The following is a 25,402-nucleotide window of genomic DNA, read 5'->3' on the forward strand; positions in this document are numbered from 1 at the left end:
GATAAGCAGGGGTAGAGGTAGCCTTATAAATAGAAGCGTTACTCCACGTTCATGATATTAGCCTAATAACATTTACATTTGGATATTGTCTTTTTTATTCATTACATAAATAAAAAATGCCAATATTCGTATGTAAATGTTTATTATTAACATCATGAATTTGGCATAATATTTATAGGGTTAGTGTAGAGATTGTTTTAAGAGGTTGCATCGACTGTATGAGACCTTTGAGAGAGAGATTAGTTATCCTAATAGAATTGTACTTATACTGGCTTAGTAAGTGCTTGTGAACTTATGACATACTTGTTATGTTGAAGAGCAAGTTCATATAGTCTCTCACATTACTCATACATGCACCCACAGACACATACTGTAGGTTAGGCTACTCTCTCACTCATATGCACAGATACTTTCATACTCACACACAAACCTACCCTCAAACACACATCACTCACGCCTACACAATGCATACAGAATCTTGAATAATTGAGATGAACTCATCTTGATCTATTGTTGTCGGTTCACCCGTCTGCGTTGCTAAGGAATGAACACGGCCATTGTCCTCCTCTTCCCTTTTCCCTCTATCTGCAGAACGAGGCAGACGGGAACCGGGAGACCAGAGTCAAGGCATCGGTGAACAACTGGGCCAGAGAAAGGGCTCCTTTTAAGGAGGGGACCATTTTGTGGGAGGAGGTCGGCATTGGGGAAGTTGTTGAAGCCGTGGGCTAGCACAGCACCAGGATAGTTCTGAGTGACGAGCACATGGAAGGGGATCCCCAAGATCAAGAGGAGGATTCTGAAGCCCAGAGGAGAGCCTCTTCCCCTCAGTCCTCTGTGCTATGGGAGAAGTGTATCCGGCAGAGTATCTTTGTGGACCTGAGTGAGGATGAGAGTCTCCACTTCAGTGACCTGGAGGGCTCCTTCACGGTGCATCTCTCCCAGGCAGAGTCGGCTATCTCAGGGAACAGCATCCATCTCAGTGGTAAGACTTACGCTGTCAACTTGCAATTACTCTAGAAACACCATTGTTATACTTCAGCAATTTCATTGTACAAAAATATATAACAGCTGTCGGCTATGTAACAATATCATGCCAATCTATAAAATGACTGTAGCATACTGTTCCTATGAATACTTCACAACTTCTTACTCTCTGCCATTCATAGAGAACTTAGAGCTGTCAGTGTCTGACTCTGGGGAGTCCTCCACAGAGAGCAGTAGCTGTGTCAGTGGCCAGAGTGAGAGAGTGGTGGAGGGTAAGACCAAGAGCAGTGGGAACTGGGTGTCTGCCCAGAGACCCAACACTGAGCAGGAGCAGACCATCTGGGTGTATGAGAACGCAGGAGACACCTCCGATGAAGAACAGGAGGACCTTCCACATGACGGGGACCTGGGGAGCCAGTACATTAAGCCCTCAACCAATGACAGTCACAAGTCTGAGGAGAATTGCAAAATAGCTGATGTTCTATCAAAAGACCAAGCTGGAGCATTGCATTCAAGACACAATGTTAGAGATCATTTTGATTTGCCAGCAATGGTTGGAGAGGTCAATATCATACAAGGTCACATGCAAATTGAAGTCAACACTATGAACCATGTATCTATAACTCCACCCGAGGGAGAGGGTAAAGGAGCTTTTTTTGACTCTACAAAACCAGAGGCAGTTTCCACATGCAGTAGTCCTGTCTGTAAAGTCCCACACCCAGACATCACCCAGCTGCTGCTCCGTCACTTTTCCCAGGATGAGCTGTTCTGCTCAGGCAGTCTGATCGAGGCAGAGACCCTGCCGGAGGTGTCCCTTCTGGAGAGCATGGACGAGACAGTGCTGAGCAGGGGCCCATTGCACAGGAGCACAGGGAGCCCCAATAATAATAATAGTGGAGGAGCCCCACGACGCAGCAGCACAGGGGGACCCAGCAGCGAGAGTGAGAGGAGTCAGAGCCTACAGGAAGAAGATGAAGGGAAGAGTGTTCAAATGAGTCCAAGAAAAAACCTGGAGGAGAAAAATGGAAGAAGGACTGCCTCAGAGGGAAAGAACACACGGAGTGCTGAGTCTTACAGCAGTGACGTCAACTCTCCTCAAAATAGTGGCATATCAACCAGTAAAAGGGAAGTCCCTGAACAGGACAGTAATGGTAGCAATGGTTCAGACCTAACCAAAGAGGAAGATGAGAATGATGAAGATGAGGAGGAAGACCAAATCTGTAGAGGTCCCCTGGTCAGAACCAGGTCTTTCAGCGAATTAAAGTATGGACAGGGCCAAGTCCACTACCCACTCCCTGACTTCTCCAAGGTGGCTCCCAAAGTGAAAATCCCGAAGAGTACCAGTGTTCCGGTGAGACCTGTCAGCCAGTCTCCCAGCTTCCTCAGAGCTCAGTCCTCGCCAGGCATGCTGGGTAAGTCCTCTGCTTTGGAGGTGATCCACAGAGTGATGGAGGACTCTATTCAGCCCTCAGAGAGACCCTACGTGTTTCGAGACCAGGACAAGCAGACAGAAACCTCCCCAGGACTGGTGCGTCATCTACAGGTGAGTCATCATGTTCAGTAGTTTAGCTCACACACCGCTATACAAATGTGTCATACATCCTTCATCCAGAAGACATCTTTCTCTTTTAGGCTGAATACGATAAACTAATGACTAAGTATGCAGAGGCTGAGAACCTCCTTGATCAGATGAGACTGGGGACAAAAGTAAGCCTTCAGAATGTTTTCTCTTTTTAAACACTTCTTTCTCTATGGTCTTTCTGTTCTTTCATCTCATTAAATATAGTCTTAAGACAGCCTTCTTATTCTTGTCAATTTGGACAAATTAGAATCAAGCGTCCTCTGACCTTACCCTGGATTTTGACTGTGGTGACCAACAAGACCTTCCAGGTCCTGGTGGAAGCCATTTTGGATCTATGCTCTTCCCCAACCCCCCATCTCCTACAGGCAAGATGCTATCTCTGACATCTGATATTATGACGGGTCCTCTCTCTGTTACAAATTACCTGGCCAAGAGCCACCGGTTTCCTTAGTGGCAAATGGGGTCGGATGACATAAGATTCTGGTTACACTCAAAGTCACAACTAGCCTGTCATAAGAGTGAGGATTCCAGAAAAAAAAGACGACACAAATATATTATACAACCAGTTTACATGAGATGATGCAACCTTATCAATGACATGAGTAATTCCTCATTAAATTAAAACAATTTCACCCAAAATCATCATCAATTAGAAATAACATACTTTCCATTTTCAATGCTGTAGAATTTAGGCCATAACATACTGCATCGTTTCAGCTTTTGTTGTGTTTGCAGGACAATTTACTGATGGCCCAAACCAACAAAACCACTCTAAACAGCCTAGCACTTCTCCGACCCAGACTGACCAACAGAGTGAAGGGGAAAGGATGACCAGGGAGTTGAGGGATATTATCAGTCAGTTTTTGCAGAAGGTAACCTGGAAAACATACCAAAGCTGTATAGTGGTGCATTATCACCCATCATTTAAATGGTACTGAATTAGAAACACTTATTTTTATTACAGGTGGATGAATTCAAAACGTGTCTGACCACAATGTCAATTGCTATTGAAGAGCAAGAAATGGTAAATGGATTTTCGTTACTTTCAGTCTTTTTCTGTTCAGGACTGTATTCTGGGTGATGTGATTATAAAGATGTTGTAACAATTGTAACTTATAATAAGAGTTGATTGTCATTTCCTTTATTCTATAAGCAGAGTGTGTTGTTATTTAATTCATAACGTTGTGTTGTTTTCCAGGTGTTTAAAAGTATGATGGATTCCCAGGACCAGCTGGAGAGGCGGTACATCAGTAAGAAGGAGGAGCACAGAACTCTGGAGATGCAGAACTACTTTGGCCTGGCCAGGAACACAGGCCAGTTCGACCCCGAAAGGTTAGATGTCAACTGATTCATCTTATTGTGTGTGAGGAGTTTGAGTTAAACAGTATATCTGCATGACTCGCGCTATAGGGCCACCCAGAACTGTACTGTGCTGGCTCGGCTATTTACTTTTCACATAGACCTTTCCCGTGCGGTTCCAGCAACAATGGTAGATGTGTAACTAGGTCAGCTCAGTAGCCTACAGCTTGGCTTGGCACAGTTTAGCCCTAAAGTGTGTGTGAATTAGGCAGTTCTGTCTAAAACCAGAAACAGACTGACACCCAGGTTAAGTTTGTGTAGAATTCAGCATGATGTGAGGGGTATTTTATGCACATTGTCGGTTCTTTTTATGTGTGAAGGCAGGTGGAGGGGGAGATATTCAGGATAGGGATGCATCTAGAGGACATTAAAGAGCTGATTGACAGGAACGTGCGTGAGCAGCAGCTCTCCCCACCCCACTCATCCTCCACACTCCTGTCACTGTGTGGGGGTCCCAGTCTCCCTGGTCTGCTCACCCCCTCACTTCCACCACCCATGCATGAGGTAACACACTCACTTACTCATAGCATAGCTGTTCATTCGCTGCTTTGCCCTTTATTTGCTTGCTCACTCTTTCACTCACTCTTTCACTCACTCTTTCACTCACTCACTCACTCACTCACTCAAATACCTTAATGATTACTGCATAAATGCATGTACTTACAAGCCTTTTACCAAGTAGTTATATAGATTATTGCGCTGTTAGTTACACTGGTATAAGACTCTGTAATAGAGGTCGACCGATTAATCGGAATGGCCGACCAATGTCTTTCTTAAAATCAATACACAGAAGTATATATTTTTAAACCTGCATATTTAGCTAAAATAAATCCAGGTTAGCAGGCAATATTAACCAGGTGAAATTGTGTCACTTGCGTTCATTGCACGCAGAGTCAGGGTAAATGCAACAGTTTGGGCCGAATGGCTCATTGCGAACTAATTTGCCAGAATTTTACGTAATTATGACATAACATTGAAGGTTGTACAATGTAACAAGAATATTTAGACTTAGGGATGCCACCCGTTAGATAAAATACCGAACGGTTCCGTATTTCACTGAAATAATAAACGTTTTGTTTTCGAAATGATAGTTTCCGGATTCGACCATATTAATGACCAAAGACTCGTATTTCTGTGTGTTATGTTATCATTAAGTCTATGATTTGATATTTGATAGAGCAGTCTGACTGAGCGATGATAGGCAGCAGCAGGCTCGTAAGCATTCATTCAAACAGCACTTTCGTGCGTTTTGCCAGCAGCTCTTCGCAAGCACAGCGCTGTTTATGACTCCAAGCCTATCAGCCTAATGGCTGGTGTAACCGATATGAAATGGCTAGCTAGTTAGCAGGGTGCGCGCTAATAGCGCTTCAAACGTCACTCGCTCTGAGACTTGGAGTGGTTGTTCCCCTTGCTCTGCATGGGTAACGCTGCTAAGAGGGTGGCTGTTGTCGATGTGTTCCTGCTTGTGCCCAGGGAGGAGCGAGGAGAGGGACGGAAGCTATACTGTTACACTGGCAATACTAAAGTGCCTATAAGAACATCCAATAGTCAAAGGTAAATGAAATACAAATGGTATAGAGAGAAATAGTCCTATAAATACTATAATAACTACAACCTAAAACCTCATAATATTGAAGTCTCATGTTAAAAGGAACCACCAACTTTCATGTTCTGAGCAAGGAACTCAAACGTTAGCTTTTTTACATATTGCACTTTTACTTAACTTTTACTTATTTTGCATTATTTAAACCAAATTGAACATGTTTCATTATTTATTTGAGGCTAAATTGATTTTTATTCATGTATTCTATTAAGTTAAAATAAGTGTTCATTCAGTATTGTTGTAATTGTCATTATTACAAATATATATTTTTTTAAATGTCCGATTAATCGGTATCGGCGTAATCAACTAAGGGACTAATTGCACCATCTTCGTTTCCTTCATCTTAAATGCATGTGAGACGTGTTTGTGTGAGCAACATGAGCTGTGGATGCGCGTGTTCTGTGCAGCAGTAGTCCTGATGAACAGGGCTACATTTAATTCCCAAAAATTGCGTCCTCTCCTCGGCCCCCCGTTCACTTGAAAGCGATATGGTGTAAACTAGGAGGAACAACACCTTATCCCCATCTATGGAGGGGACAACTTTGTAGAATTAAATGCAGCCCAAGTCCTTGTTTTGTAAGTGGAGGCGTGTCCAGTCCTTGTTTTGTAAGTGGAGGCGTGTCCAGCGCTCTAATTGAGCGGCAATCATTTCCGATGGCGCTCATGTTTCACAGTGAGGACACAGCTACTCAAAATGTCTTCTCCTCTTATCAACCTCTCTGTGGTCAGGGTCTCACATTACAGATTCCAGGCCCCTGTTTTTCCACTGGGGGTTATGAGACAGTGGAGAGGGAGGAAGAAGAGGAGGAAGAGGCCAGTGAGGTCCATGGACATGATGGTTTAGACCAGAGCTGTGATCTCACACCTGCTGACCCCCAACTGAACAGCACAGGACACAGCAGTGTCAGTCTACGGTACTCATCACGCCTCTGAGTTGCTCAATAGAGTTGCTCAATAAATTCATGGGTTTCTTCAGTGTGCAATACTACACTGTGTACCATCTACATTCCTGCAGTACTACACTGTGTACCATCTACATTCCTGCAGTACTACACTGTGTACCATCTACATTCCTGCAGTACTACACTGTGTACCATCTACATTCCTGCAGTACTACACTGTACCATCTACATTCCTGCAGTACTACACTGTGTACCATCTACATTCCTGCAGTACTACACTGTGTACCATCTACATTCCTGCAGTACTACACTGTGTACCATCTACATTCCTGCAGTACTACACTGTGTACCATCTACATTCCTGCAGTACTACACTGTGTACCATCTACATTCCTGCAGTACTACACTGTGTACCATCTACATTCCTGCAATACTACACTGTGTACCATCTACATTCCTGCAATACTACACTGTGTACCATCTACATTCCTGCAATACTACACTGTGTACCATCTACATTCCTGCAATACTACACTGTGTACCATCTACATTCCTGCAGTACTACACTGTGTACCATCTACATTCCTGCAGTATTACACTGTGTACCATCGACATTCATGCAGTACTACACTGTGTACCATCTACATTCCTGCAGTACTACACTGTGTACCATCTACATTCCTGCAGTACTACACTGTGTACCATCTACATTCCTGCAGTACTACACTGTGTACCATCTACATTCCTGCAGTACTACACTGTACCATCTACATTCCTGCAGTACTACACTGTGTACCATCTACATTCCTGCAGTACTACACTGTGTACGAATCTACATTCCTGCAGTACTACACTGTGTACCATCTACATTCCTGCAGTACTACACTGTGTACCATCTACATTCCTGCAGTACTACACTGTGTACCATCTACATTCCTGCAGTACTACACTGTGTACCATCTACACTGCAATACTACACTGTGTACCATCTACATTCCTGCAATACTACACTGTGTACCATCTACATTCCTGCAATACTACACTGTGTACCATCTACATTCCTGCAATACTACACTGTGTACCATCTACATTCCTGCAGTACTACACTGTGTACCATCTACATTCCTGCAGTACTACACTGTGTACCATCTACATTCCTGCAGTACTACACTGTGTACCATCTACATTCCTGCAGTACTACACTGTGTACCATCTACATTCCTGCAGTACTACACTGTGTACCATCTACATTCCTGCAGTACATTACACTGTGTACCATCTACATTCCTGCAATACTACACTGTGTACCATCTACATTCCTGCAGTTCTACACTGTGTACCATCTACATTCCTGCAATACTACACTGTGTACCATCTACATTCCTGCAATACTACACTGTGCACCATCTACATTCCTGCAGTACTACACTGTGTACCATCTACATTCCTGCAGTACTACACTGTGTATTCCTGCAGTACTACACTGTGTACCATCTACATTCCTACAGTTCACTGTGTACCATCTACATTCCTGCAGTACTACACTGTGTACCATCTACATTCCTGCAGTACTACACTGTGTACCATCTACATTCCTGCAGTACTACACTGTGTACCATCTACATTCCTGCAGTACTACACTGTGTACCATCTACATTCCTGCAGTACTACACTGTGTACCATCTACATTCCTGCAGTACTACACTGTGTACCATCTACATTCCTGCAGTACTACACTGTGTACCATCTACATTCCTGCAATACTACACTGTGTACCATCTACATTCCTGCAGTACTACACTGTGTACCATCTACATTCCTGCAGTACTACACTGTGTACCATCTACATTTCCTGTGTACCATCTACATTCCTGCAGTACTACACTGTGTACCATCTACATTCCTGCAGTACTACACTGTGTACCATCTACATTCCTGCAATACTACACTGTGTACCATCTACATTCCTGCAGTACTACACTGTGTACCATCTACATTCCTGCAGTACTACACTGTGTACCATCTACATTCCTGCAATACTACACTGTGTACCATCTACATTCCTGCAGTACTACACTGTGTACCATCTACATACAGTACTTGTGTTTTTATGCCTTATGACACCAAGTAGAAATCCTGTCTTGGGGAGTGATATTATCTGCCATTTCCATTACATTGACATCAATGGCAGTTATTGTACCTGCGGTACATGAATGGCTTTAGATTCAGATATTCTGAAAGTCATGTAGACTGATATCAGGCACACTTCTGGCCCTCCCATGGGGGATAATGTTCCATCCGGGCACAAAGGTGGTGTTGGGTTCCGTTAGCAGTAGGAACAGTTTGTTTTAGTCGCTGTGTTTCTGTCTGTTCCCCCGGAGGCTCTCACAGGGCTCCCTGGAGACAGTGGACATCACCAACACGGAGGAAGAGGAGGAGGAAGAAGAGGAGAGGAGCTGGACCTGCTCGGGCCTATCTGAGCGGATAGCTCGTGATAGGGTTCTGCAGTATTTGGCTCTCCAGAACCCGGGATTTCAAGACAGACTTTGGACAACTGAAAGGTTAGTGTTTTGGCATTTGAGTGTACTGTACTAGATAAGTAAACAAGCTAACCAATTCAATATTCACCTCAAGACAACTCTTTTCTTTATAATGTAGCAGATGTGGATAATGTATGGACCACACAACTAATCCCCACTCTAGTGTAATTGATACAGATGTGGTGATTTTAGAAATACCATAGTAAGAGATGGTGTGCTGTCTTATATTGCAAAACTGTCACGCCAAACATTCCTGAAAGGTCTGTGGGTAAAAGTATTTATCAATGAAACCTGTCTTCATCTTTTTATTTTGACCGTGTATTGTTGTCGTTGTTACTGTAGCCTGCAGCAGAGTCCCCTGAGCCCAGACTGTGACCTGGGAGGGAGTGTGAGTCTGGCTGTAGAGGTTTCCTGCTCCTCTTGTCTGAAGAGCCAGTCCCAGAGCATCACAGACCACACTCTCACCACTTCCCAGGTATCTTCTATGACTTATATTAGCTGTCCCATGTTTATTTCTGTATTTACTCTAACTCCCTAGCCAATAGCACAGACTATTGTAATATTGTACAGTAGCTACATGGATGTTACTTTTTTGTTGCAGAGAATAGTGAGTCCAGAGACAGACAGTGGGTTAGGGAGCTCTGACTTGAGTCTCCAAGCCACAGGACTTCCTCAACCAAAACTCCATACAGAAAGGTACAGGCACACACATCCATACAACTGCTTACAGGCTAACTGAAAAAGTCAATGTTTCATGTTTATTATGTTGTTACGATCCAACCTCAGGCTCCAGTTCCAGCCTGATGGGAATTCCAATCCTATCAGTATGAGTGACAGTGAAGGCTCCTGCACCAACCTGCAGACCACTATGCATCAGCCTGTACAGGTGGGAGAGAGGAGACCCAACCCGCAGAGAAATGTCCATTCAGCTGGGCTGACCGGAAAAGCGACACCTAGCCTGCAGTCTACTGTCCATCTGACTAGGGATGTTGGAGAGAGGAGACCCAGCCTACAGACACCTGCTGAGCTGCAGCTTTGCACCACTGCGGTGGACCACTGTGTGACCAGCACTACTCAGAGTGTACCTGCCAGACTGCATGGTGAGTGATGAGGAATCACAGTGCCTGCTGTGGTCGTAGTGAAAGTATAGACTATAGTTATTCAGTAGACAGTACAGCAGAGAAAACACTGAACTAAATGCTCTAATGTACACACAGAGGGTGAATCCCACACTACCAGTCAGCTCAGTCATCACGGCCCTGACTGCCCATTCAAAACCTCCCATAGCATCACCATGGATATGCCACAGAGAGACTGCCACTCCCACACCTGTTCCTGTCACAGGTCAGTCTCAAAGTACTGAGTATTCAAAACCTCCCATAGCATCACCATGGATATGCCACAGAGAGACTGCCACTCCCACACCTGTTCCTGTCACAGGTCAGTCTCAAAGTACTGAGTATTCAAAACCTCCCATAGCATCACCATGGATATGCCACAGAGAGACTGCCACTCCCACACCTGTTCCTGTCACAGGTCAGTCTCAAAGTACTGAGTATTCAAAACCTCCCATAGCATCACCATGGATATGCCACAGAGAGACTGCCACTCCCACACCTGTTCCTGTCACAGGTCAGTCTCAAAGTACAAAGTACTGAGTATTCAACTCAAGAGTCAACTCTTGAGTAATACCTCATAGAGGCCAAAACCTATTGTTTTTGAGTCGGCCAACCCCTCTCTCTCTCTCTCTCTCTCCAGTTCGGCCATCCAGGCCCTGCAGTCGGAGGTGTCCCAGCTGAAGAGAGACCTGAAGGAGGGTCTGGTCCAGCTGCCACACCTCTCCCAGAGGATGGATTACCTGACCTCCAGATGCAGGCAGAACAGAGACAGAAGACCCAAGACCCGGCCCAGAACACACCACAAACCAGCAGGGAGCAGACAGAGTCTGAACAACACCAACTCCAAGATAGAAGACTGGATCTCCTCAGATATGGACCCCAGCAAGAGCAAAGGTACCTTACTGACCGGGTTAATGTACTGGGAGTGTAATCAAAACCAAGTTGTTAACAACAATGCTATTTTGCATCAGGGTTGATGCCTGCCTATATCTATTGCAGTAGTACAGGGTTCCCAAGTTGGCAGCAGATTTGATTTGCCTCCCCTCCCCCAAGTTTTCTGAACAAAAACTAAAAATGTAAATATATTTAAGTAAGACTGAAATCAGTTCCAAGTGATTTTAACTTAGGAAGTCTTTGTGATCGTATCCCAATGTAATAAAGGTTTGAATAGCAAAGGTGTATACAGCAGTAGTTACTGTATATACAGAGCATTGGGAAAGTATTCAGACCCCTTGACTTTTTACACATTTTGTTACGTTACAGCCTTATTCTGAAATGGATTAAATGAAAATTCTCAGGAATCTACACACAATACCCCATAATGACAAAGCTAAAACTGTTGTTTTTATTTAATATTTGCAAATGTATAAAATATTTAAAAAACGAAATACCTTATTTACATAAGTATTCAGACCCTTTGCAATCAGACTCGAAATTGAGCTCAGGTGCATCCTGTTTCCATTGATCATCCTTGAGATGTTTCTACAACTTGATCCACCTGTGGTAAATTCATTTGATTGGACATGATTTGGAAAGGCACACACCTGTCTATATAAGGTCCCACAGTTGACAGTGCATGTCAGAGCAAAAACCAAGCCATGAAGTCAAAGGAATTGTCCGTAGAGCTCCGAGACAGGATTGTGTTGAGGCACAGATCTGGGGAAGGATACCAAAACATTTCTGCAGCATTGAAGGTCCCCAAGAACACAGTGGCCTCCATCATTCTTAAATGGAAGAAGTTTAGAACCACCAAGACTTCCTAGAGCTGGCCGCCCAGCCAAACTGAGCAATCGGGGGAGAAAGGCCTTGGTTAAGGAGGTGACCAAGAACCCGATTGTCAGTCTGACAGAGCTCTAGAGTTCCTCTGGAAATGGGAGAACCTTCCATAAGGACGACCATCTGCAGTACTCCACCAATCAGGCCTTCATAGTAGAGTGGCCAGACGGAAGCCACTCCTCAGTAAAAAGGCACATGACAGCCCACTTGGAGTCTGCCAAAAGGCACCTAAAGCAGCTTCATGCTGTGGGGATGTTTTTCAGCAGCAGGGACTGGGAGACTAGTCAGGGTTGAGGGAAAGATGGACAGAGCAAAGTACAGAGAGATTCTTGATGAAAACCTGCTCCAGAGCACTCAGGACCTCATACTGGGGCAAAGGTTCACCTTCCAACAGAACAACGACCCTAAGCACACAGCCAAGACAATGCAGGAGTGGCTTTGTGACAAGTCTCTGAATGTGCTTGAGTGGCCCAGACAGAGCCCGGACTTGAACCCGATCGAACATCTCTGGAGAGACCTGAAAATAGCTGTGCAGCGACGCTCCCCATCCAACCTGACAGAGCTTGAGAGGATCTGCAGAGAAGAATGGGAGAGACTCCCCAAATACAGGTGCGCCAAGCTGGTAGCATCATACTCAAGAAGACTTGAAGTTGTAATCGCTGCTAAAAGGTGCTTCAACAAAGTACTGAGTAAAGGGTCTGAATACTTATGTAAATGTGATATTTCCATTTTTTTATTTATAATACATTTGCAAAAATTTCTAAAATCCAGTTTTTGCTTTGTCATTATGGGGTATTGTGTGGAGATTGATGAGGTAAAAAAAAAAACTATTTAATCAATTTTAGAATAACAAAATGTGGGAAAAGTCAAGGGGTCTGAATACTTTCCGAAGGCACCGTATATGTAGGTCATTGTATGTGTATAATGTGCTTTTAATGTCGTACACCACTTGTGAACAAACTTACAATCCCCTTGTATGTGGTCGTTTTCCCTAGGTACAGACGGTGTGGAGTCGGACCGGTCTGGGATCATGCTACCATTCCACAGTACACCACTAGGTGGCAGGAGAGGGAGCAGCAAGCCCTACTCCTGCTCAGATGGACCAGTGAAACCCCAGAGCAGAAAACACTTGAATACAGGTTGGTGGTGCTGGTATTGACTTTCTGCTTATGGGTCTAAAATAAAAGGAACAATTGCAAAAACAAGAGTGATTCTTACATTATATTTAACAAAATATTAAATCAGTTGCTGAGTCAGATTTTGGTCCTTCAACTTGCAGGATTTGCCTTAAAGTTGTATTTGGTGGTCATAAAGGCAGTTGTGTGTGTTTCTACATGTAATTGTCTGTTGGTGTGATGTATTATGTCATGTTTTATGTGGACCCCAGGAAAGGTAGCTGCAGCTTTGGCTGTAGCTAATTGGGATCCTAATAAAATACTAAATACTAAAATCCCTTTTAGCATCAGAGGAGAACCGTTCTCTGGAGAATCTCACCCATCCCAGTCCTCCAGCACTCTGGCACTCATACAAGAACTTCAGCTACAGATCTCCACGTAAGGACCAGCAACAAGCCCCTGTGACACTGCCATGACCGTGTATCATTCTGACTATTTTACCCATTTTAACATGTAAACATTGGAACAGATTCGTCAGGGTTGTGATGTTGATTCTGTCTTTTTTCATTGTAGCACCACCAGGTGCCATGGAGGATGTCTACTCTAAGGGCAGGTATCCTCTCTCCTCTCAGCCTCTACAGAAGCCTCTGTTGCAAGTCAACTATGGCTCCTCCTGCAGTTTACCGGCAGGGTAAGATATGGTTTCATCATTTATTGCCATAATCTATTTGCCTTATTTGAATCCATATTTATCCTCCATATTGCTTGAACCTTCATCAGTGAAGGTGAAAGAGAAGAACTGAGATGCTTCCCAGGGTTGCCTAATCCTACACTACTGTACTCATGCTCTCGCTCTTCTCCGTGGGTCTCAACAGTTTCAAAGTGCGAGAGCAGCAGTCTGTCTCCCACCACCGGAGGCGCTCTACCCAGTCAGACTCAGCACTGCTGCCCAGCAACGTGTACTTTCAGCAGACCTCTCCCCCAGCTCTCAGCCCCCCCAGGACTGGGGTCATAGCCAGCAGGCACAAAGCCAGCGGGGTGAGCCTGGCCACATGGAAAACATTCTTTCATATCAATGGGTGCCAGTAATGTTTTACTTGTATTTACTGATAAATTATTAGTGGTACTGTTAACTTGTAACAATTTAGCACATCTGGTACTCGTACTGCACAGTTTTTTTTGTGTTTGGTTTTATTTGACGAAGAATTGTAATCCTAAAAGAACCAAGGAGCTGTTTGTAGGTTCATTTCATGTCATAACCGTTTTCTATGCCTTTTGTAAGTAAATTAAAGGTGACTGAGATACAAGCGTAACCTTAAACTGTTGTTGTTTGTTTTAGGATGAGGACATCAACAGGACATTGGACAGGGCTATCGAGGCAGCCCGCATTATGAAGAGGACCACTGATAGGATGGCCAAGAGCCTGTCAGCTGACCTTGCCAAGGTTGAGCTGTACAGGAAGTTACACGGCCTTCACCCATTGACAGGGAGGAACAATACTGGCTCATAACACTCTAATTGACACACTGGAGATACTGCTGCTACTATAGGGCTGGTCCAGGATTAGCTAACCAGTGAATTCAGCAGGGATTATTTTGTATACAGGTGAAGTCGGGAAGTTTACATACACCTTAGCCAAATACATTTAAACTCAGTTTTTCACAATTCCTGTCATTTAGTCCTAGTAAAAATTCCCTGTTTTAGGTCAGTTAGGATCACCACTTTATTTTAAGAATGTGAAATGTCAGAATAATAGTAGAGAGAATTATTTATTTCAGCTTTTATTTATTTCATCACATTCCTAGTGGGTCAGAAGTTTACATACACTCAATTAGTATTTGATAGGATTGCCATTTAAATTGTTTAACTTTGATCAAACGTTGTGGGTATCCTTCCACAAGCTTCCCACTATAAGTTGGGTGAATTTTGGCCCATTCCTCCTGACAGAGCTGGTGTAACTGAGTCAGGTTTGAAGGCCTCCTTGCTCACACATGCTTTTTCAGTTCTGCCCACACATTTTCTATAGGATTGAGGTCAGGGCTTTGTGATGGTCACTCCAATGCCTTGACTTTGTTGTCCCTAAGCCATTTTGACACAACTTTGGAAGTATGCTTGGGGTCATTGTCCATTTGGAAGACCCATTTGCGACCAAGCTTAACTTCCTGACTGATGTTTTGAGATGTTGCTTCAATATATCCACATAATTTTCCGCCCTCATGATGCCATCTATTTTGTGAAGTGCACCAGTCCCTCCTGCAGCAAAGCACCCCCACAACATGATGCTGCCACCCCCGTGCTTCACAGTTAGGATGGTGTTCTTCGGCTTGCAAGCCTCCCCCTTTTTCCTCCAAACATAACGATGGTCATTATGGCCAAACAGTTCTATTTTTGTTTCATCAGACCAGAGGACATTTCTCCAGAAAGTACGATCTTTGTCCCTATGTGCAGTTGCAAACTGTAGTCTGGCTTTTTTATGCTGGTTTTGGAGAAGTGGCTTCTTCCTTGCTGAGCGGCCTTTCAGGTTATGTCGATATAGGACTCGTTTTACTGTGGATATAGATACTTTTGTACCTGTTTCCTCCAGCATCTTGACAAGGTCCTTTGCTGTTGTTCTTGGATTGAAGTGCACTTTTCGCACCAAAGTACGTTCATCTCTAGGAGACAGAACGCGTCTCCTTCCTGAGCGGTATGATGGCTGCGTGGTCCCATGATGTTTATACTTGTGTACTATTGTTTGTACAGATGAACGTGGTACCTTCAGGCATTTGGAAATTGCTCCCAAAGATGAACCAGACTTGTGGAGGTCTACTATTTTTTTTCTGAGGTCTTGGCTGGTATCTTTTGATTTTCCCATGATGTCAAGCAAAGAGGCACTGAGCTTGAAGGTAGACCTTGAAATACATCCACAGGTACACCTCCAATTGACTCAAATGTTGTCAATTAGCCTATCAGAAGCTTCTAAAGCCATGACATCTTTTTCTGGAATTTTCCAAGCTGTTTAAAGGCACAGTCAACTTAGTGTATGTACACTTCTGACCCACTGGAATTGTGATACAGTGAATTATAAATTAAATAATCTCTCTGTAAACAATTGTTGGAAAAATTAATTGTGTCATGCACAAAGTAGATGTCCTAACCGTCTTTCCAAAACTATAGTTAGTTAACAAGACATTTGTGGAGTGTTTGAAAAATGAGTTTTAGTGACTCCAACCTAAGTGTATGTAAACTTCTGACTTCAACTGTATATTTTAATAATACTATAACACTAACTCATGGATTAGCTCTGTGGCAACTTCCAACCCAAAGTTAAACACTATTAAACCTTCAGTTTACAATTAGAAAAACCTTTGAATGTGTTTTTGGAAAATGGATGTATTTGAGAAATTTGACTGAATCTGATTATTTATTTTTGAATTACATTATTTATAACCATTTGGTCTCATTAGTTATTTTGTAAATGTCATATTATTGAAAAGATAAACATTTGATGTTGCAAAATGTCCCCACTTATTCGAGAGGCACCAGCGCTGTTCATAGTGGGCTACTGTAATTGAGAGGCCTGTGTGTGTTAAGATGAACACGAAGGGGCACAAGCGCTGTTCATAGTGGGCTACTGTAATTGAGAGGCCTGTGTGTGTTAAGATGAACACGAAGGGGCACCAGCGCTGTTCATAGTGGGCTACTGTAATTGAGAGGCCTTTGTGTGTTAAGATGAACACGAAGGGGCACCAGCGCTGTTCATAGTGGGCTACTGTAATTGAGAGGCCTGTGTGTGTTAAGATGAACACGAAGGCGCACCAGCGCTGTTCATAGTGGGCTACTGTAATTGAGAGGCCTGTGTGTGTTAAGATGAACACGAAGGGGCACCAGCGCTGTTCATAGTGGGCTACTGTAATTGAGAAGCCTGTGTGTGTTAAGATGAACACGAAGGGGCACCAGCGCTGTTCATAGTGGGCTACTGTAATTGAGAGGCATGTGTGTGTTAAGATGAACACGAAGGGGCACCAGCGCTGTTCATAGTGGGCTACTGTAATTGAGAGGCCTGTGTGTGTTAAGATGAACACGAAGGGGCACCAGCGCTGTTCATAGTGGGCTACTGTAATTGAGAGGCCTGTGTGTGTTAAGATGAACACGAAGGGGCACCAGCGCTGTTCATAGTGGGCTACTGTAATTGAGAGGCCTGTGTGTGTTAAGATGAACACGAAGGGGCACCAGCGCTGTTCATCGTGGGCTACTGTAATTGAGAGGCCTGTGTGTGTTAAGATGAACACGAAGGGGCACCAGCACTGTTCATAGTGGGCTACTGTAATTGAGAGGCCTGTGTGTGTTAAGATGAACACGAAGGGGCACCAGCGCTGTTCATAGTGGGCTACTGTAATTGAGAGGCCTGTGTGTGTTAAGATGAACACGAAGGGGCACCAGCGCTGTTCATAGTGGGCTACTGTAATTGACTAAACATGTAACCTTTGCCTTGGTAACAACAGCTGCCTCAGTACTACTACCATTACTACCAGTATCATTCAGCCACTTCAACGTATGATCTCTTAGGCCGCAGGACATCACTATCAAATGATCCTGTTCCTACCTACCCAACTGTCCGTCCACCATTCCCCAACACACATACCAAGATTACTTTGATTTTAAAAAATCTGCCAGATTTTGAATATTACATTACAGAAGAATCACCTTCACTTCTTTATGAGAATGGGTATTGATTTTTGTACTCTTAGTTAATTTGTTCATCTGACACCCTCCTGCTCAGCACCTATCTGTGCCTGTTTGAGCTTGCCAGGCTTAATAAACCAATAGAAAAGTTTTATAAATTGCAAGCCCAGCCCATTCATAAAACACAACCTTTACAGCTATCACACTGATACTGTCCAAATCAAATCACATTTTATTTGTCACATACACATGGTTAGCAGATGTTAATGCGAGTGTAGTGAAATGCTTGTGCTTCTAGTTCCGACAATGCAGTAATAACCAACAAGTAATCTAACTAACAATTCCAAAACTACTGTCTTATACACAGTGTAAGGGGATAAAGAATATGTACATAAGGATATATGAATGAGTGGTGGTACAGAGCAGCATAGGCAAGATACAGTAGATGGTATCGAGTACAGTATATACATATGAGATGAGTATGTAAACAAAGTGGCATAGTTAGTGGCTAGTGATACATGTATTACATTTACATTTACATTTAAGTCATTTAGCAGACGCTCTTATCCAGAGCGACTTACAAATTGGTGCATTCACCTTATGACCTCCAGTGGAACAGTAGTGCATCTAAATCTTTTCAGGGAGGGGGTGAGAGGGATTACTTTATCCTATCCTAGGTATTCCTTAAAGAGGTGGGGTTTCAGGTGTCTCCGGAAGGTGGTGATTGACTCCGCTGTCCTGGCGTCGTGAGGGAGTTTGTTCCACCATTGGGGGGCCAGAGCAGCGAACAGTTTTGACTGGGCTGAGCGGGAACTGTACTTCCTCAGTGGTAGGGAGGCGAGCAGGCCAGAGGTATTACATAAGGATGCAGTCGATGATATAGAGTACAGTATATACGTATGCATATGAGATGAATAATGTAGGGTAAGTAACATTATATAAGGTAGCATTGTTTAAAGTGGCTAGTGATATATTTACATCATTTCCCATCAATTCCCATTATTAAAGTGGCTGGAGTTGAGTCAGTGTGTTGGCAACAGCCACTCATTGTTAGTGGTGGCTGTTTAACAGTCTGATGGCCTTGAGATAGAAGCTGTTTTTCAGTCTCTCGGTCCCAGCTTTGATGCACCTGTACTGACCTCGCCTTCTGGATGATAGCGGGGTGAACAGGCAGTGGCTCGGGTGGTTGATGTCCTTGATGATCTTTATGGCCTTCCTGTAACATCGGGTGGTGTAGGTGTCCTGGAGGGCAGGTAGTTTGCCCCCCGGTGATACGTTGTGCAGACCTCACTACCCTCTGGAGAGCCTTACGGTTGAGGGCGGAGCAGTTGCCGTACCAGGCGGTGATACAGCCCGCCAGGATGCTCTCGATTGTGCATCTGTAGAAGTTTGTGAGTGCTTTTGGTGACAAGCCGAATTTCTTCAGCCTCCTGAGGTTGAAGAGGCGCTGCTGCGCCTTCTTCACGATGCTGTCTGTGTGAGTGGACCAATTCAGTTTGTCTGTGATGTGTATGCCGAAGAACTTAAAACTTGCTACCCTCTCCACTACTGTTCCATCGATGTGGATAGGGGGGTGTTCCCTCTGCTGTTTCCTGAAGTCCACAATCATCTCCTTAGTTTTGTTGACGTTGAGTGTGAGGTTATTTTCCTGACACCACACTCCGAGGGCCCTCACCTCCTCCCTGTAGGCCGTCTCATCGTTGTTGGTAATCAAGCCTACCACTGTTGTGTCGTCTGCAAACTTGATGATTGAGTTGGAGGCGTGCGTGGCCACGCAGTCGTGGGTGAACAGGGAGTACAGGAGAGGGCTCAGAACGCACCCTTGTGGGGCCCCAGTGTTGAGGATCAGCGGGGAGGAGATGTTGTTGCCTACCCTCCATGTGTCCTCACAGAGGTATGATACTGCCCTGTGGTCTTGAGGTGTCTGTTACCTCCTTGGTTCCATCAGCTATCACACTGATACTGTCCATGTGTCCTCACAGAGGTATGATACTGCCCTGTGGTCTTGAGGTGTCTGTTACCTCCTTGGTTCCATCAGCTATCACACTGATACTGTCCATGTGTCCTCACAGAGGTATGAAACTGCCCTGTGGTCTTGAGGTGTCTGTTTCCTCCGACACATTGGTGCGGCTGGTTTCCGGGTTGGATGCGCGATGTGTTAAGAAGCAGTGCGGCTTGGTTGGGTTGTGTATCGGAGGACGCATGACTTTCAACCTTCGTCTCTCCCGAGCCCATACGGGAGTTGTAGCAATGAGACAAGATAGTAGCTACTAACAATTGGATACCACGGAATTGGGGAGAAAAAGGGGGTAAAATTCGAAAACAAGAGACAGGACACCATTATGTTAACTGCTCCCTCCCTGCGTGATGTGTGTTTCTATTCTGGGGGTAACTATGGTCCAAGACATCCACCTAGTTCAAATGGAAGTCTAAGTGATGTACCCCCACAGTGTCAAACCTGATCCCTACGCACACACATTTAAGGACATATTCTCACAATTTTCAGTTGCCTGCCACTGGCCAGTGCTTTGTATTGGAATAGCAATAGCGCGTACCATTGGTTTAAAGTCCTGAAGTAGTAAGTATTTTTAATTAAGTCATTTTTTGGAGTATCTGTACTTTACGATTTATATTTTTGCCAACTTTTACTTCACTACATTCAGAAATAAAATAATGTACTTTTTACTCCATACATTTTCCGTGACACCCAAAAGTACTTGTTACATTTTGACAGGAACATGGTCTAATTCACACACTTATCAAGAGAACATCCCTGGTCATCCCTACTGCATCTGATCTGGCGGACTCACTAAACACAAATGCTTCGTCTGTAAATTATGTCTGAGTGTTGGAGTGTGACCCTGGCTATCGGTCAATAACATTTTTTTATTAATATACACTGCTCAAAAAAATAAAGGGAACACTAAAATAACACATCCTAGATCTGAATGAATGAAATATTCTTATTAAATACTTTCTTTACATAGTTGAATGTGCTGACAACAAAATCACAAAAATTATCAATGGAAATCAAATGTATCAACCCATGGAGGTCTGAATTTGGAGTGACACTCAAAATTAAAGTGGAAAACCACACTACAGGCTGATCCAACTTTGATGTAATGTCTTTAAAACAAGTCAAAATGAGGCTCAGTAGTGTGTGTGGCCTCCACGTGCCTGTATGACCTCCCTACAACGCCTGGGCATGCTCCTGATGAGGTGGCGGATGGTCTCCGGAGGGATCTCCTCCCAGACCTGGACTAAAGCATCCGCCAACTCCTGGACAGTCTGTGGTGCAACGTGGCGTTGGTGGATGGAGCGAGACATGATGTCCCAGATGTGCTCAATTGGATTCAGGTCTGGGGAACGGGTGGGTCAGTCCATAGCATCAATGCCTTCCTCTTGCAGGAACTGTTGACACACTCCAGCCACATGAGGTCTAGCATTGTCTTGCATTAGGAGGAACCCAGGGCCAACCACACCAGCATATGGTTTCACAAGGGGTCTGAGGATCTCATCTCTGTAGCTAATGGCAGTCAGGCTACCTCTGGCGAGCACATGGAGGGCTGTGCGGCCCCCCCAAAGAAATGCCACCCCACACCATGATTGACCCACCGCCAAACCGGTCATGCTGGAGGATGTTGCAGGCAGCAGAACGTTCTCCACGGTATCTCCAGACTCTGTCACGTCTGCCACGTGCTCAGTGTGAACCTGCTTTCATCTGTGAAGAGCACAGGGTGCCAGTGGCGAATTTGCCAATCTTGGTGCTTGCTGGCAAATGCCAAACGTCCTGCACGGTGTTAGGCTGTAAGCACAACCCCCACCTGTGGACGTCAGGCCCTCATACCACCCTCATGGAGTCTGTTTCTGACCGTTTGAGCAGACACATGCACATTTGTGGCGTGCTGGAGGTCATTTTGCAGGGCTCTGGCAGTGCTCCTCCTGCTCCTCCTTGCACAAAGGCGGAGGTAGCGGTCCTGCTGCTGGGTTGTTGCCCTCCTACGGCCTCCTCCACGTCTCCTGGTAGCGCCTCCATTCTCTGGACACTACGCTGACAGACACAGCAAACCTTCTTGCCACAGCTCACATTGATGTCCCATCCTGGATGTGCTGCAATACCTGAGCCACTTGTGTGGGTTGTAGACTCCGTCTCATGCTACCACTAGAGTGAAAGCACCGCCAGCATTCAAAAGTGACCAAAACATCAGCCAGGAAGCATAGGAACTGAGAAGTGGTCTGTGGTTAGAGAACCACTCCTTTATTGGGGGTGTCTTACTAATTGCCTATAATTTCCACCTGTTGTCTATTCCATTTGCACAACAGCATGTGAAATGTATTGTCAATCAGTGTTGCTTCCTAAGTGGACAGTTTGATTTCACAGAAGTGTGATTGACTTGGAGTTACACTGTGTTGTTTAAGTGTTCCCTTTATTTTTTTGAGCAGTGTATATTTTTAGATTAGTGCCGTCTGGTTTGCTTAAAATAAGGAATTTAAAATTATTTATACTTTCACTTTTTATACTTAAATACATTTTAGCAATTTGTCACCTACACTCCCTCTCTGACCTCTAGGTCATCAGGCTGCTGATTATCCTGTACACCTGTCACCTATACTCCCTCTCTGACCTCTAGGTCATCAGGCTGTACACCTGTCACCTATACTCCCTCTCTGACCTCTAGGTCATCATGCTGCTGATTATCCTGTACACCTGTCACCTATACTCCCTCTCTGACCTCTAGGTCATCAGGCTGCTGATTATCCTGTACACCTGTCACCTACACTCACTCTCTGACCTCTAGGTCATCATGCTGCTGATTATCCTGTACACCTGTCACCTATACTCCCTCTCTGACCTCTAGGTCATCAGGCTGTACACCTGTCACCTATACTCCCTCTCTGACCTCTAGGTCATCAGGCTGCTGATTATCCTGTTCACCTGTCACCTATACTCCCTCTCTGACCTCTAGGTCATCATGCTGCTGATTATCCTGTACACCTGTCACCTATACTCCCTCTCTGACCTCTAGGTCATCATGCTGTACACCTGTCACCTATACTCCCTCTCTGACCTCTAGGTCATCATGCTGCTGATTATCCTGTACACCTGTCACCTATACTCCCTCTCTGACCTCTAGGTCATCATGCTGTACACCTGTCACCTATACTCCCTCTCTGACCTCTAGGTCATCATGCTGCTGATTATCCTGTACACCTGTCACCTATACTCCCTCTCTGACCTCTAGGTCATCAGGCTGCTGATTATCCTGTACACCTGTCACCTATACTCCCTCTCTGACCTCTAGGTCATCAGGCTGCTGATTATCCTGTACACATGTCACCTATACTCCCTCTCTGACCTCTAGGTCATCAGGCTGCTGATTATCCTGTACACCTGTCACCTACACTCCCTCTCTGACCTCTAGGTCATCATGCTGCTGATTATCCCGTAAGCCTGTCACCATCGTCAAGCACACCAGCGCCTCATGACACTCACCTGGACTCCATCACCTCCTTGATTGTCTTCCCTATATCTGTCCCTCCCCTTGGTTCTTTCCTCAGGTGTTATTGACTCTGTCTCATGACACTCACCTGGACTCCATCACCTCCTTGATTGTCTTCCCTATATCTGTCCCTCCCCTTGGTTCTTTCCTCAGGTGTTATTGACTCTGTCTCATGACACTCACCTGGACTCCATCACCTCCTTGATTGTCTTCCCTATATCTGTCACTCCCCTTGGTTCTTTCCTCAGGTGTTACTCTGTTTCATGTCGGTGCGTTGTTTGTTTCATGTTTATGCCTTTATTTAATAAAACACTCACTCCCTGTACTTGCTTCCTGACTCTCAGCACTTGTTACACAAGTCCATTTACTTTTGATAAGTATATTTAAAACCAAATACTTTTAGACTTTTACTCAAGTAGTATTTTATAGGGTGACTCACTTGAGTTATTTTCTATTAAGGTATCTTTACTTTTACTCAAGTATGACAATTTAGTACTTTTTCCACCACTGGTGTTTACACACTTGAATTGTTTGAAATAGCAATAGTATTTACACACAATGGCACACTTTACATGTTGTATTTCCAAAGCTACATGTGAAGTGGCTCACAATCACACCTGACAATAATCCTCCAGACTACATGTTGTATTTCCAAAGCTACATGTGAAGTGGCTCACAATCACACCTGACAATAATCCTCCAGACTGCATGTTGTATTTCCAAAGCTACATGTGAAGTGGCTCACAATCACACCTGACAATAATCCTCCAGACTGCATGTTGTATTTCCAAAGCTACATGTGAAGTAGCTCACAATCACACCTGACAATAATCCTCCAGACTGCATGTTGTATTTCCAAAGCTACATGTGAAGTGGCTCACAATCACACCTGACAATAATCCTCCAGACTACATGTTGTATTTCCAAAGCTACATGTGAAGTGGCTCACAATCACACCTGACAATAATCCTCCAGACTGCATGTTGTATTTCCAAAGCTACATGTGAAGTGGCTCACAATCACACCTGACAATAATCCTCCAGACTGCATGTTGTATTTCCAAAGCTACATGTGAAGTGGCTCACAATCACACCTGACAATAATCCTCTAGACTGCATGTTGTATTTCCAAAGCTACATGTGAAGTGGCTCACAATCACACCTGACAATAATCCTCCAGACTGCATGTGAATGAACTCCCATGGTTGAGTGCTCAACTCCTTTCTGCCTAGAATTAGTCCTTTTGGAAGTCTTTCTTGGTAAGCCCTTTTGTTGAACTCCAATGAGGCAAAAGGAGATCTCCACCTATGATACCCAAACAATCCCTTACAGCTAGTACTGTAGCTGTGGCACCAATCCAATGTTACTGATAGAATATCTGTCTGATATAATGGAAGGTTGAGGCATCCACATACATCTAATCGCCCTAATCTTAACCCTGGTGTTAATCTTTTATCTATCTTAATAGTAGAAAAGTAACTGAATAACATACTTTTGTTTTCTTCTTTTGGTGGCCATTTTGAATTTTCAACATGTCCAATACACACAGGTTCACAGGTTTGTTCCTGGAACATCACGGTCTAGGTCTGGAACCAAAAAGGGTTCTACCTGGAACCAAAAGGGGTTCTCCTTTTGGGACAGCCAAATAAAGGAAAATAGTTTGGCTGAAACAATGGTTTTGGCAGAGGAGATATATAAACAAGCTCTTATTAAATGTTTTAGAAATATATAAAACTCACCAAACTATTCCTGAGATATTTCCGTACTAGAAACAATTTGAAAATCAAACTCGCAAAAATAATTACACAATTATACGCATTTCCATCAATACATGTATTTTTAAAGCCCTTTTTACGTCAGCAGAGTCGCAAAGTGCTTATATTATATGCAGATGTAGAAGCACGGTGGCTAAGTTCCAAACTTCTGCCATCTAAGAATGATGGAGGCCACTGTGTTCTTGGGGACCTTCAATGCTGCAAACATGTTTTGGTATCCTTCCTCAGATCTGTGCCTCGACACAATCCTGTCTAGGAGCTCTACGGACAATTCCTTCCACCTCATAGCTTGTTTTTCACTCTGACATGCACTGTCAACTGTGGGACCTTATAGACACTGCACACTGCCCTAACCCACCTGGACAAGAGGAATACCTATGTGAGAATGCTGTTCATCGACTACAGCTCGGCATTCAACACCATAGTACCCTCCAAGCTCGTCATCAAGCTCGAGACCCTGGGTCTCGACCCCGCCCTGTGCAA

At 44.3% G+C, this 25,402-nt stretch overlaps 1 protein-coding gene across 1 annotated transcript; it reads left to right on the plus strand.

The window, feature by feature from the left end:
- The first annotated feature begins 597 nt into the window (after positions 1 to 597).
- Positions 598 to 16,411, plus strand: LOC115102865 (uncharacterized). Its single transcript, XM_029623263.2, has 22 exons — positions 598 to 982; positions 1,167 to 2,527; positions 2,617 to 2,691; positions 2,814 to 3,007; positions 3,270 to 3,438; positions 3,531 to 3,590; positions 3,765 to 3,898; positions 4,246 to 4,429; positions 6,258 to 6,442; positions 8,812 to 8,991; positions 9,313 to 9,445; positions 9,572 to 9,666; positions 9,757 to 10,070; positions 10,188 to 10,314; positions 10,376 to 10,410; positions 10,527 to 10,602; positions 10,729 to 10,982; positions 12,860 to 13,003; positions 13,325 to 13,417; positions 13,553 to 13,670; positions 13,855 to 14,017; positions 14,319 to 16,411. Exons 1-22 carry the CDS (start codon positions 763 to 765, stop codon positions 14,487 to 14,489), a joined length of 4,485 nt encoding a protein of 1,494 aa, XP_029479123.2. The 5' UTR covers positions 598 to 762; the 3' UTR covers positions 14,490 to 16,411.
- The last annotated feature ends 8,991 nt before the right edge of the window (positions 16,412 to 25,402 follow it).

The sequence above is a fragment of the Oncorhynchus nerka genome, linkage group LG20 (genome assembly GCF_034236695.1).
Source record: "Oncorhynchus nerka isolate Pitt River linkage group LG20, Oner_Uvic_2.0, whole genome shotgun sequence".
Taxonomy (NCBI): Eukaryota; Metazoa; Chordata; class Actinopteri; order Salmoniformes; family Salmonidae; genus Oncorhynchus; species Oncorhynchus nerka.

Excerpts from the sequence above, each read along its gene's own strand:
- LOC115102865 (XM_029623263.2), top strand. The coding sequence starts at position 763 with ATGGAAGGGGATCCCCAAGATCAAGAGGAGGATTCTGAAGCCCAGAGG. Across the intron at positions 3,439-3,530 it reads TCAGTCAGTTTTTGCAGAAG|GTGGATGAATTCAAAACGTG; the intron begins GTAACCTGGAAA and ends TTTTTATTACAG. Across the intron at positions 3,591-3,764 it reads CTATTGAAGAGCAAGAAATG|GTGTTTAAAAGTATGATGGA; the intron begins GTAAATGGATTT and ends GTTGTTTTCCAG.